This window comes from Hyla sarda, chromosome 9 (assembly GCF_029499605.1).
Source record: "Hyla sarda isolate aHylSar1 chromosome 9, aHylSar1.hap1, whole genome shotgun sequence".
Taxonomy (NCBI): domain Eukaryota; kingdom Metazoa; phylum Chordata; class Amphibia; order Anura; family Hylidae; genus Hyla; species Hyla sarda.
The window spans coordinates 79753386-79767178 of NC_079197.1; the positions used below are offsets into that span (position 1 = coordinate 79753386).

The 13793-nt window shown below is 43.5% G+C and overlaps 1 protein-coding gene across 3 annotated transcripts in view; it reads left to right on the forward strand.

The window, feature by feature from the left end:
• ATRX (ATRX chromatin remodeler) overlaps positions 1 to 13793 on the forward strand; it is a 252284-nt gene that overhangs the window by 85744 nt on the left and 152747 nt on the right. For all 3 annotated transcript variants that reach the window (XM_056540843.1, XM_056540841.1, XM_056540842.1), the window contains one exon: positions 13661 to 13770. In XM_056540843.1, the coding sequence (XP_056396818.1) occupies positions 13661 to 13770 (110 nt within the window). The remainder of the gene's footprint in view (positions 1 to 13660; positions 13771 to 13793) is intronic.

Consider the following 13793-nt stretch of genomic DNA (forward strand, 5'->3'; position numbering starts at 1 on the left):
TTTTGGGTAAAATGACTAATGTCACTGCAAAGTAGAATTGGCGACGCAAAAAATAAGCCACAATATGGATTTTTAGGTCGAAAATTGAAAGGGTTATGATTTTTAAAAGGTAAGGAGGAAAAAAACGAAAGTGCAAAAAACGGAAAAACCCTGAGTCCTTAAGGGGTTAAAATGTTTATAGTTCTGCATGGTAAATGTAAAAAAATAAAAAATAAATTTGACCAAAGATATGCGATCAAAAAGTCCCTATAAACAAACTGTTCCAAAAAAAACTACAGATCACTACGCAAAAAAATGAGCCCTATACAGCCTTTTATACGAGAAAATTAAAATGTTTTGAGGTCTGAAAAGACAGATTTTTTTTTTTTAAAGAAAAAGGTAGCATTTTTTTTAAAGTAGTGAAATAATAAAAAGTAAATTTGCATCATTTTAATCTCATTGACCAACATGGTAAAGACATGTCATATTTACAATAAAGTGCACTGTATAATATCCAAGAATGGAGGAATTGGCGAGTTGGAGCACACACTCACGATAGCTTTTTGAAAATCTGGTCGCCTTGGCTGAATTGCTCCAAGACATTGCTACACGACACCTCCTCCCCCTCTTCCTCCTCCTCTTCCTCTTCTTCCATCCACTTTACCCCCCCCCCCCCCCCCCCTTCTCCTCACTCCTTTCTAAGTTCTTCACCCTAGATTGGTTCTCTTTGCTTTTTCTTCTTGCATCTCTCTGCCCACCTGTGGGAATGGACCCCCCCATCCCCTTGCTTCCTGCTTCCCACTCACTACTTCTTTGCTCTCCTATTCACACTTTCTCACTTTTCTTTCTTTTTAATCTTCTATTCTCAGGCCTCTTACCACTTCCCACCTCTCATCCTTTTACACTTCTCCTTTTTTTTTTTACCCGGTAACCCCTTCTCCAACTTTGTTTCTTGCTGCTACTTTCTCTTTTCACTGTTGGTTTGACTTTGTGTACTTAGAATATTGAGCTGGGGCTTTGGGCACCTTGGAATTTTTGCCCAAAACAGACTTTTCTGAGGGTAGCTGCTTTTTGAAGCTGGTGGCGTAGCCACCGGTTTCCGTGTTGTTGTTATATGCTATTGTATCCTGTGACCCCGGGCCCGCCTTTGTAACTTGCGTTATGTGACCTGCGTGTCACTTGTCATGTGCTCAAATGTACACTTATCTTTTTGGTTGCATATGTTACCTCTGTGTTCATGAATTTATAGAAAACTTAACCCCTTAAGGACCAGGACATTTTACACCTTAGGACCAGAGCGATTTTTGAACATCTGACCATTGTCACTTTAAACATTAATAACTCTGGGATGCTTTTACCTATCATTCTGATTCCGAGAGTTTTTTCGTGACATATTCTACTTTAACATAGTGGTAATTTTTTTGTGGTAAATTGCATCCTTTCTTGGTGAAAAATTCCCAAATTTGATGAAAAAATGTAAAATTTAGCATTTTTCTAACTTTGAAGCTCTCTGCTTGTAAGAAAAATGGATTTTCCAAATAAATTTTATTTTTATTCACATATACAATATGTCTATTTTATGTTTGCATCATAAAATTTTAGTTTTTACTTTTGGAAGACACCAGAGGGCTTCAAAGTTCAGCAGCAATTTTCAAACTCCCTATTTTTCAGGGACCAGTTCAGGTTTGAAGTGGATTTGAAGGGTCTTCATATTAGAAATACCCCACAAATGACCCCATTATAAAAACTGCACCCTCCAAAGTATTCAAAATGACATTCAGTAAGTGTTTTAACCCTTTAGGTGTTTCACAGGAATAACAGCAAAGTGAAGGAGAAAATTCAAAATCTTCATTTTTTTACACTCATGTTCTTGTAGACCCAATTTTAGAATATTTTTGCAAGGGGTAAAAAGGAGAACATTTTTACTTGTATTTGAAACCCAATTTCTCTCGAGTAAGCACATACCTCATATGTCTATGTTAATTGTTCGGCGGGCGCAGTAGAGGGTTCAGAAGGGAAGAAGCGACAAATGTTTTTTTGGGGGCATGTCACCTTTAGGAAGCCCCTATGGTGCTAGAACAGCAAAAAAAACCACATGGCATACCATTTTGGAAATTAGACCCCTCGGGGAACATAACAAGGGGTAAAGTGAACCTTTAATACCCCACAGGTGATTCACGACTTTTGCATATGTAAAAAAAAAATTTTTTACCTAAAATACTTGGTTTCCCAAAAATTTTACATTTTTAAAAAGGGTAATAGCAGAAAATAACTCCCAAAATTTGATGCCCAATTTCTCCTGATTCACAAAACACGCCATATGGGGGTGAAAAGTGCTCTGTTGGTCTCAGAAGAGGAGGAGTCACATTTGGCTTTTTGAAAGCAAATTTTGCTCTATGGGCATGCCGCATTTAGGAAGCCCCTATGGTGCCAGAACAGCAAAAAACCCCACATGGCATACTATTTTGGAAACTAGACCCCTCGGGGAACGTAACAAGGGGTTAAGTGAACCTTAATACCCCACATGTGTTTCACGACTTTTGCATATGTAAAAAAAATTAAATATTTTTTACCTAAAATGCTTGGTTTCCCAAAAATTTTACATTTTTAAAAAGGGTAATAGCAGAAAATACCCCCCAAAATTTGTAACACAATTTCTCCCGAGTATGGCGATACCCCATATCTGACCCTAAACTGTTGCCTTGAAATACGACAGGGCTCCAAAGTGAGAGCACCATGCGCATTTGAGGCCTAAATTAGGGACTTGCATAGGGGTGGACATAGGGGTATTCTACGCCAGTTATTCCCAAACAGGGTGCCTCCAGCTGTTGTAAAACTCCCAGCATGCCTGGACAGTCAGTGGCTGTCTGGCAATACTGGGAGTAGTTGTTTTGCAACAGCTGGAGGCTCCGTTTTGGAAACAGTGGTGTACCAGACGTTTTTCATTTTTATTGGATAGGGGAGGGGGCTGTGTAGGGGTATGTGTATATGTAGTGTTTTTTTTACTTTTTATTGTATTGTGTTGATATAGTGTAGTGTTTTTAGGGTACAGTTGCACAGGCGGGGGTTCACAGTAGTTTCTCGCTGGCAGTTTGAGCTGCGGCAGAAAATTTGCCGCAGCTCAAACTTGCAGCCGGATACTTACTGTAAACCTCCGCCCATGTCAGTGTACCCTGTACATTCACATTGGGGGGGGGGGGGGAAGAGACGACAACATCCAGCTGTTGCAAAACTACAACTCCCAGCATGTACGGACTATCAGTGCATGCTGGGAGTTGTAGTTTTGCAACAGCTGGAGGCATACTACTTTGGCTGGGAATGCTGGGCATTGGTTGTGAAACACTGAGTTAAGTAGCAAACCAGTGTGCCTCCAGCTGTTGCAAAACTACAACACCCAGCATGTCCGGTGCATGCTGGGAGTTGTAGTTTGCAACAGCTGGAGGCACACCGGTTGTGAAACACTGTTATGTAAAAAAAAAAAAAAAAAAAACTGTTTCACAACCAGTGTGCCTTCAGCTGTCACTCTGTCACCGACAGCCAATGGGCATGCTGGGAGTTGTAGTTATGCAACCAGCAGATGCACCACTACAACTCCCAGCATGCACTTTAGCTGATTGTGCAAGCTGGGAGTTGTAGTTATACAACAGCTGAAGGTACACTTTTCCATAGAAAAAATGTGCCTCCAGCTGTTGCAAAACTATAAGTCCCAGCATGCCCATAAGGGAATGCTGGGAGTTGTGGTGGTCTGCCTCCTGCTGTTGCATAACTACAGCTCCCAGCATGCCCTTTGTGCATGCTGGGAGTTGTTGCTAAGCAACAGCAGGAGGCTGTCGCTCACCCAACTGCTGATCCACACTGCAGGTCAGTACCTCGCCGCTGCTCCTGGGGCCCCGATCCCAACTCCAGCGGGTTGCGGGAGTGACACCCGACGAATCAGGGCGATCGTGAGGTGGCACCAGTGCCACTTCACCCCTGCTGGCTATGGCTGTTCGGGGCCGTGAGAGATGGCCCCGATCAGCCACTAATTCCGGGTCACCAGGTCACTGGAGACCCGATTGACCCGGAATCCGCCGCAGATCGCTGGGCTGAATTGTCCAGTGATCTGCGGCCATCGCCGACATGGGGGGTCATCATGACCCCCCCTGGGCGATATGCCGCGATGCCTGCTGAATGATTTCAGCAGGCCTCCGGCACCGGCTCCGCTCCAGATGGCTGCGGGGGGCCGGGAAAGCACATGACGTTCTCATACATCATGTGTCCTTATGGACTCGGAAATGGAGACGTATGAGAACGTCATGTGTCCTTAAGGGGTTAAAGAATGGATAAAGAAAAAACATTTTTTATATACTTTAAAAATTTTTTAGTTTTCTAGGTTTTATTTGTGCTTAAAAAAGAGCACGTTTTCCCCCATCTCATACATACTTTGGACCGAAACAACTTACAATTGCGTGGTCTGCAATGGCAAGAGATACTCAACCCCAAGTGCAGTTGTCCACCTATATTGGGGTAGAGCTCCTGCACTTGTGGTCCGTTGCTATGGGCGATCCCCAGCATCAAAATATGCATACAATGGAGGATGCCTGCAAATGGTCACAAGTACCACAAGGGCATCCTACACATGATAAACGTGTGGATGCATGAAATTTAAACATTAGACAAATTCACCGATTTGGTCTAAAATGGCAGATGATCCTCAACCCCAAGTGCAGTTGTGCACTGTAAGCTGGGGTAGAGGTCCTGCATTTATGGACCACAATATAGGTTCACTACTGTGGTAGATGTAACAATGACATTAACTAACCCTCAAAACTGATGTTAAAATTGAGACATTAGCCAGTACATCCTTATATTAAGGACATACCTGGCCCGCACACCAACGCCAAGGTTTCTCAGATGGTGCGGGACCTAACAACTAACCTACCTGTGCATGATAGGCAAAACCAGAAACTAAATTACAGCAGTATTAGGCCTAGGCTTGTAGACTGCTCGCAGGTTAGCTCCAGTGTGACTATGCACACATACAATTGGAGAGGGAGGGACAGGCTACAAGCCCCACCCTGGTTGGCTACATATAGTGCCGGCCTCACAGGTTTAACCTTAATGCTACCCAGTATGATAAAAAGGGTGCATTAGTATAAACTTTAGACATGAAACAACTTACAATTGCGTGGTCTGCAATGGCAAGAGATACTCAACCCCAAGTGCAGTTGTGCACCTATATTGGGGTGGAGCTCCTGCACTTGTGGTCCGTTGCTATGGGCGATCACCAGCATGAAAATATGCATACAAGCCTAGGCCTAATACTGCTGTAATTTGGTTCCTGGTTTTGCCTATCATGCACAGGTAGGTTAGTTGTTCTGAGAAACCTTGGCGTTGGTGTGCGGACTCAGGTATGTCCTTAATATAAGGATATACTGGCTAATGTCTCAATTTTAACATCCGTTTTGAGGGTTAGTTAATGTCATTGTTAAATCTACCACAGTAGTGAACCTAAATTGTGGTCCATAAATGCAGGACCTCTACCCCAGCTTACAGTGCACAACTGCACTTGGGGTTGAGGATCATCTGCCATTTTAGACCACATCGGTGAATTTGACTAATACTTTGGACCGAAGCCCAAACACAGGAAGTGCAGCCTGGAGTGCAAAGGGTGAGGTGTCAAACCAACAGCATATGGCAGTTAAAGCGTACCTGTCATAGTGCAAAAAAAGTGATATGTTACTCAGGACCCAATCCTGATCATGTGCATATAATTTGTATGTCTCGGACCTATATATCCAGAGATATAAGCAGTTATCTGCTGGTGAGTTACTTTTTCATTGTGCAGGCTGGAGGGGGCGTGTCAGTCTCTCCCTCACAGGAGCAAGCCTGGGCAGTCAGCCAATCAGTACTCTACTCTGTAACCCTTTCCTCTCTGGTTTTATGCTGTGTCATGTTACACAAAGGATGATGCTTGGAGCTTGCCTGCAGTAATAAGAAGACATTATGGTGTATTCATAACAGGATAACATTTATAAATATAAGAATAGATCTTTATAAAATTAGTGCAAGGATTTTTTAGATAAAAGTACAGCATTTTTATGAATAAATGTTCTATCTGTTTTATCTTCTCCTAGTAAAACTGGATGCTAATCAGCATAGCTGTCACTTAGTGTGTCATTCATCTTTCACAGACTCGTGAATGTCTGATCAACTTTTGTCATTCAGGAGTCCGAGAAAGCTTTGACTATTTCAGCATGCTGGGAGTTGTAGTTTAGTAACAACTGAAGCTGCAATGTTTGTAAATAACTGTTAGATCAGTGCCTCCAGCTGTTGTAAAACTAAAGCTCCCAGCATGTCCACACATCCTTTATCTGTAGTTTTGCATACACTCAATAGAAATCTCCTATACTGGATACCGGTATGCTTTATGGCCGGTATCCAGTATGCTGTAAAATCTAGACTAGTCTGTCTAGCCCTAGTGGCGGCTATTTTGAGCTTGAATTTCAGGTGAAAATGTAAATTTTTTCTAACAGGTGTATGTTGTGAAATGTCATATTATGAGTCCTGCAATATATGAAAAGTTTTTAACAATGACAGTGCCTCTTTAAGTGTGAGAGGAGCCATGATTGGATGAGGCTGGACACTCCAGGCTGTACTTCCTGTGTTTGGACCTCGGTCCTAAGTCTGTGTATAAGATGGGGGAAAATGTGCTCTTGCGCTTTTTTAAGCACAAATAAAACATACAAAAGTTCATTTTTTTATTTTAAACAAAGTATATTAGAAATATTTTTTTATTTACCTTAAGGAGTTCAATAGCAAAAATTACTTTTAATGAGTTACCCTTTAAAATGACATATAAAGTTTTAATCTTTTAGGATTTTCACAGGAATAGCAGCAGAGCGGTGTTAAAGTCAAAATCTCAATTTTTTACGCTGTTGCAGCTCCAATTAATTTCATTTTTTTTCCACAAGGGGTAAAAGGAGTAAAAGCCCCTTAACATCCGTAACCAAGGTATGGTAATACCCCCTATTTTGACACAATTTTGGAACAGTGAATCGTAAAAATGAAACATTTTTCACTAAATTACTGGTGAAACCCATAACTTTTCATTCACAGGCAGTAAAAGGAAAAACGGCCCCACAAAATTTGTAACCTAATTTCTCCCAAATACAAAAATACATATTTAGACGTAAAGTGCAGTGTGGGCGCACAACAGGGCTCAGTACCAAAGGCGTGCCACTTTGCTATTAGAGAGAGAACTTTGCTGGAAATTTTTGTTGTGTGCCATGTTGCATTCTCAAAGCTTCCATGGTCCCCGGACAGTGGAAACCTCACACGTGACTCCATTTTGGAAACTACACCTCTCAAGGAATGTAATAAGGGGTTCTGTGAGCATTTGGACTCCACAGGTGTCCAACAAATTTGATTTTCTGAAAGGGGTAAAATGAGACGGCAATTTTTTTTTTTACCCAATTTCTTCAGAGCATGGAAATGCCCTATATTTGGAAGTATAGTGCACTATAGAGCTATAGCAAGGGCTGACGAGGGAATGAATGCCATTTGGCCATACACCAGTGGGGTTTATATGCTCACTGCACCCCTTGTTACATTTTTTGAGGGGTGTAGTTTCCAAAATGTGATTTTTTTTTTTTTTCTTTTTTTTTTTTCTTCTTCCATGCTGGGAGTTGTAGTTTTTCAACAGGCTCCTCCTGCCACTTGTCAGTACCCTCTTACTTGGCGGGACTACAACTTCCAGCATGTCTTTTGATTGTCTGTGCATGCTGTGAGTTGTAGTTTTGCAACAGCTGAAGGCACAATAGTTGGGAAACACTGAATTAGGGCCATGTTTTCCCAACCATTGGGCCTCCAGCTGTTGCTAAATTAAAACTTCCAGCATGCACTGACAGCCAAAGGAATGCTGTGGTTTGTAGTTATGCAACAGCTGGATGCAAACTACAACTCCCAGCATGTGAGCAGTAAAATTGCATACTGAAGTTGTAGTGTGTAGGCACACTTTATTTTTTATATATACCTAGTACCGGATCGCTGGTATGAAGCCTCTGACCTGTGGTACAATTACGGCACCCTCTCTAATCCCCTTCCGGACGAGGTTGAGATGGGCAGAGCGGGTGTGGGTTTGTCACCCTCTAGGTGCCTGCTATCACAAGGTCTGACTGACCTATAGCAGTGATCGGGGGTGGCACGAGACCCACCTCCCTCCTGATGCTTAACCCCTTAAGGACCAAGGGCATACAGGTACGCCTTTGCTCCCTGGTACTTAAGGACCAAGGGCGTACCTGTACGCCCGTGGGAATTTCGGTCCCTGCCGGGCGGGGACCGGACTGGGGTGACTGTTGATAGGGAACCCCCCCATGTCGATTTGCGGCTATTCCGGGTCATACGGGTCTATAGTGACCCGGAAAATAAAGGGGATGGTGGATGTCCTAGACACCCACGATCCCCCTGTAGCGATAGGAGTGAGGTGGCAGAGGTGCCACCCCTCCTATCTCTGCTATTGGTGGTCTAGACGTGCCCACCAATAGCAGATCGGGGGCGGAGGGGTTTACTTTCGGTTTCCCCGTTCTGCCCAACCACAATAGGCGGGGTAGGCGGGGAAACCGACAGGGACAGACGCCGAAGATCCACTTGCCCATCGGCAACAGCAGCGGGCGACGATCAGCGGCGGCAGCGGGCGACTATCGGCGGAAGAAGAGGACGGCGACGCAGCTCCCCGGATCCGACGGAAGCTGGTGAGTTACTTAGCAACATCTGGAGGGCTACAGTCTGAGACCACTATAGGGCTCTCTAAACTGTAACCCTCCAGATGTTGCAAAACTACAACTCCCAGCATGCCCAGAGAGCTGTTTAGGCTTGCTGGGAGTTGCAGTTTTGCAACAGCTGGAGGTCTACAGTTTGAGAACACTGCACAGTGATCTCTATACTGTGCACCTCCAGATCTTGCAAAACTACAACTCCCAGCATGCCCACACAGCAGTTTGCTGTCTGGGCATGCTGGGAGTTGTAGTTTTGCAACATCTGGAGGTCCACAGTTTGGAGACCACTGTGCAGTGGTCTCTAAACTATAGCTCTCCAGATGTTGCAAAACTGCAACTCCCAGCATGCCTAAACAGCAAACAGCTGTGTCTGCATGCTGGGAGATGTAGTTATGTACCTCCAGCTGTTGCATAACTACATCTTCCAGCATGCCTTTCGGCGATCAGTACGTGCTGGGAGTTGTAATTTTTGCAACAGCTGGAGGCACACTGGTTGGAAAATACTGAGTTAGGTAACAGAACCTAACTGAAGGTTTTCCAACCAGTGTGCCTCCAGCTGTTGCAAAGGTCAACTCCTAGCATGCACGGTCTTTCAGTACATGCTGGGAGTTGTAGTTTTGAAACAGCTGGAGGTTTGCCCCCCCCCCATGTGAACTTACAGGGTACATTCACACTGGCGGGTTTACAGTAAGTTTTCTGCTTCAAGTATGAGCTACGGCAAATTTTTCGCCGCAGCGCAAGCTCCTAGCGGTAAATTCATTGTAAACCTCCGCCAGTGTGAACGTACCCTAAAAACACTACACTACGCTAACACATAATAAAGGGTAAAACACTACATATACACCCCCTTTACACTGTCCCCCCCCCAATAAAAATAAAAAACGTATTGTACGGCAGTGTTTCCAAAACAAAGCCTCCAGCTTTTGCAAAACAACAACTCACAGCATTTCCGGACAGCCATTGACTGTCCAGGCATGCTGGGAGTTTAGCAACAGCTGGAGGCACCCTGATTGGGAATCACTGGCTTAGAATACCCCTATGTCCACCCCTGTGCAATCCCTAATTTAGTCCTCAAATGTGGATGGCGCTCTCTCACTTCAGAGCCCTGTCGTATTTCAAGGAAACAGTTTAGTGCCACATATGGGGTATCTCCGTACTCTGGAGAAATTGCACTACTAATTTTGGGGGCTTTTTTTTTTTTTTCCTTTTACCCCTTATGAAAAAGTTGGGGTCTACACCAGCCTGTTAGTGTAAAAAAAAAAAAAATTTTTTTTTACACTAACATGCTGGTGTTGTCCTTTACTTTTTATTTTCACGGGAAGGAAAAAAAGACCCCCAAAATTTGTAACGCAATTTCTCCTGAGTACGGAAATACCCCATATGTGGGCGTAAAATGCTCTGCGGGCGCACAACAAGGCTCAGGAGTGAGAGCGCACCATGTACATTTGAGGCCTAAATTGGTGAATTGCACAGGGGTGGCTGATTTTACAGCGGTTCTGACATAAACCCAAAAAAATAAATACCCACATGTGACCCCATTTTGGAAACGACACCCCTCACGGAACGTAACAAGGGTTATAGTGAGCCTGAACACCCCACAGGTGTTTGACAAATTTTCATTAAAGTTGGATGGGAAAATGAAGAAAAATTTTTTTTCACTAAAATGCTGGTGTCACCCTAAATTTTTCATTTTCACAAGGGAAAATTAAAAAAAGTCCCACAAAATTTGTAATCCCATTTCTTTTGAGTAAGAACATACCCCATATGTGGATGTAAAGTGCTCTATGGGTGCACTATAATGCTCAGAAGAGGAGGAGCGCCATTGGGATTTTGAAGAGAAAATTTGTCCGGAATTGAAGGCCACTTGTGTTTACAAAGCCCCCATGGTACCAGAACAATGGACCCCCGCCCCATATGTGACCCCATTTTGGAAACTGCACCCCTCATGTAATGTAATAAGGGGCGCAGTGAGCATTTACGCCCCACAGGTGTCTGACAGATTTTTGGAACAGTGATCCGTGAAAATTAAAAATTAAATTTTCCATTTGCACAGCCCACTGTTCCAAAGATCTGTCAAACGCCAGTGGGGTGTAAATGCTCATTGCACCACTTATTAAATTCTGTGAGGGGTGTAGTTTCCAAAATAGGGTCACATGTGTGGGGGGTCCACTGTTCTGGCACCACGGGGGGCTTTGTAAATGCACACGGCCCCTGACTACCATTCCAAACAAATTATCGTTCCAAAAGCTCAATGGTGCACCTCCTCTTCTGAGCATTTTAGTTCGCCCGTAGTACACTTCAGGTCAACTTATGGGGTACCTCTATACTCAGAAGAGATGGGGTTACAAATTTTGGGGGGTATTTTCTGCTATTAACCCTTGCAAAAAATTTGAAATTTGGGGGGGAAACACACATTTTAGTGAGTAATTTTTTATTTATTTATTTATTTTTTTTACATATGCAAAAGTTGTGAAACACCTGTGGGGTATTAAGGCTCACTTTATTCCTTGTTGCGTTCCCCAAGGGGTCTAGTTTCCAAAATGGTATGCCATGTGGGTTGTTTTTTTGCTGTTCTGGCACCATAGGGGCTTCCTAAATGCAACATGCCCCCCAAAAAATATTTCTGAAAAACGTACTCTCAAAAATCCCCTTGTCGCTCCTTCGCTTCTGAGCCCTCTACTGCGCCCGCCGAACAATTTACATAGACATATGAGGTATGTGCTTACTCGAGAGAAATTGGGCTACAAATATAAGTATACATTTTCTCCTTTTACCCCTTATAAAAATTCAAAAATTGGGTTTAAAAGAACATGCAAGTGTAAAAAATGAAGATTGTGAATTTTCTACTTCACTTTGCTGCTATTCCTGTGAAACACCTAGAGAGTGAAAACACTTACTGATTGTCATTTTGAATACTTTGGGGGGTGCAATTTTTAGAATGGGGTCATTTGTGGGGTAAAAATGAAGACCCTTCAAATCCACTTCAAACCTGAACTGGTCCCTGAAAAAAAGAGTTTCAAAATTTTGTGAAAAATTGGAAAATTGATGCTGAACTTTGAAGCCCTCTGGTGTCTTCCAAAAGTAAAAACACGTCAATTTTAGGATGCAAACATAAAGTAGACATATTGGAAATGTGAATAAAATTTTTTTTTTATTTTGAATATCCATTTTCCTTACAAGCAGAGAGCTTCAAAGTTAGAAAAATGCAAAATTTTCAAATTTTTCATCAAATTTTGAGATTTTTCACCAAGGAAGGATGCAAGTTACCACAAAATGTTACCACTATGTTAAAGTAGAATATGTCACGAAAAAACTATCTCGGAATCAGAATAACTAAAAGCATTCCAGAGTTATAAATGTTTAAAGTGACAGTGGTCAGAATTGCAAAAAACGCTCTGGTCCTAAGGTGTAAAATGGCCTGGTCCTTAAGGAGTTAAAGGTGATTGGTGCTGTTTCGCACTGCACCACCCTTTTCTTCCGGGTCACCTGAGACCCGATAGGCACAGAAGAGCCATGATTCGCTGGTCAGATTTAGCCAATCACCGGAATCGGCGACACCTGGGTGATGGCTATCAGCAGTCATCTTGTTACCATCACTGCCCGAGTGATGACAGAATTTAGGGGCCTTTTTTTTTTTTTTTTAGGCTCCACTCTTCCATGGTAATGCTACAGTAGTTCATTGCACCCTTAAGGCTGCATTGAATGAGCCAACCGCAGTCACACAGTGACTCTGGTTGGCTCATATTTGCCCGGCAGCATATCACTGTTTTCAGTCCAGCCAGAAAACCAGGTACGGAGTAAAAATTTGCTGACCGGAGTCACTATCTGACTGCGGTCGGCTCATTCAGATGAATGCCGGATCCTAGCTGGATCCGGTCCCTGTGTGGACGAAACTAGGGATCGACCGATTATCGTTTTGGCCGATATTCACGATTCTCTTATCATAACGGCAATTACCTTGACGATAATGCGGGCGCTTAAAATCAATGAACTGCAGCGGCTTTCGTGGGGCCAGAGACTGCCGCCTTCTCTCCCCCTGCCTGCCCTGAGTCCAACCACCGCCGCTGCCAGATTGCCTCCCCCTGCCTATCCTCTGGCCAGAGACCACTACCCCATTGCCTCCCCCATCTGTTTTATAATTACCTGTTCCCGGGGTCCGCGCTACTTATGGCTCCTGCAGTGTCCTGCGCTGTTGCTGTGCGCAATGACGAGTTATGTCCTCAACGCGACGTCAGTCAGTGGTAGCCAGAAGTAGCGCGGACCCTGGGAACAGGTAATTATAAAACCGTGGATCGGGCAGCGGCGGTGGTTGGACTCAGGACCCCCAGGACAGGCAGGGGGGGAGAAGCGGGTGGCGGCGGCGGTCTCTTGCCCTGCTAAAGCCGCTGCAGTTCATTGATTTAAAGCGTCCACTTTAAATTATTGATTTGCAGCAGCTTCTGCGGGGCTAGAAACAGTTTATTAGGGTATACACACACACACACACACACACACACACACACACACACACACACACACACACACACACACGCTCATTTTACCAAGGATTAATGAGGGGAATTAAAATGCATGGAATATCTGTATAAGTTATCGGCCTGAAAGTTTACAGGTTATCGGTATCAGCTCAAAAAAAATCTATATCGGTCGATTCCTAGACAAAACGTAGTGTGAATGCAACCTAACTCAAATTGTTGGGACACGTGCATGTTGCTAACTGAGTATAAGACAATTGCGTTAACAATTATCTAGCATGGCATGGGACAGTCTCTCTTAACACCTAATGTCAGATCGGGCAGAAAGTAGGAGCTGCCCAAACCCTTTTAATATGTAAGCCTCAATTTAATAATTTATAGTTAAACATTTAATAGATGCTGTTGGACTTTTAAAATGATTACTGTCCCCCCCCCCCCCCCCCTTTCTTGTAGAAGAAGGACTCCATGGGATTGTAACTTGCACAGCTTGTGGACAGCAAGTAAATCACTTTCAGAAAGACTCCATTTACAGGCACCCTGCTCTTCAAGTCCTCATTTGCAAGGTACATATGCTTTTATCTTTTTA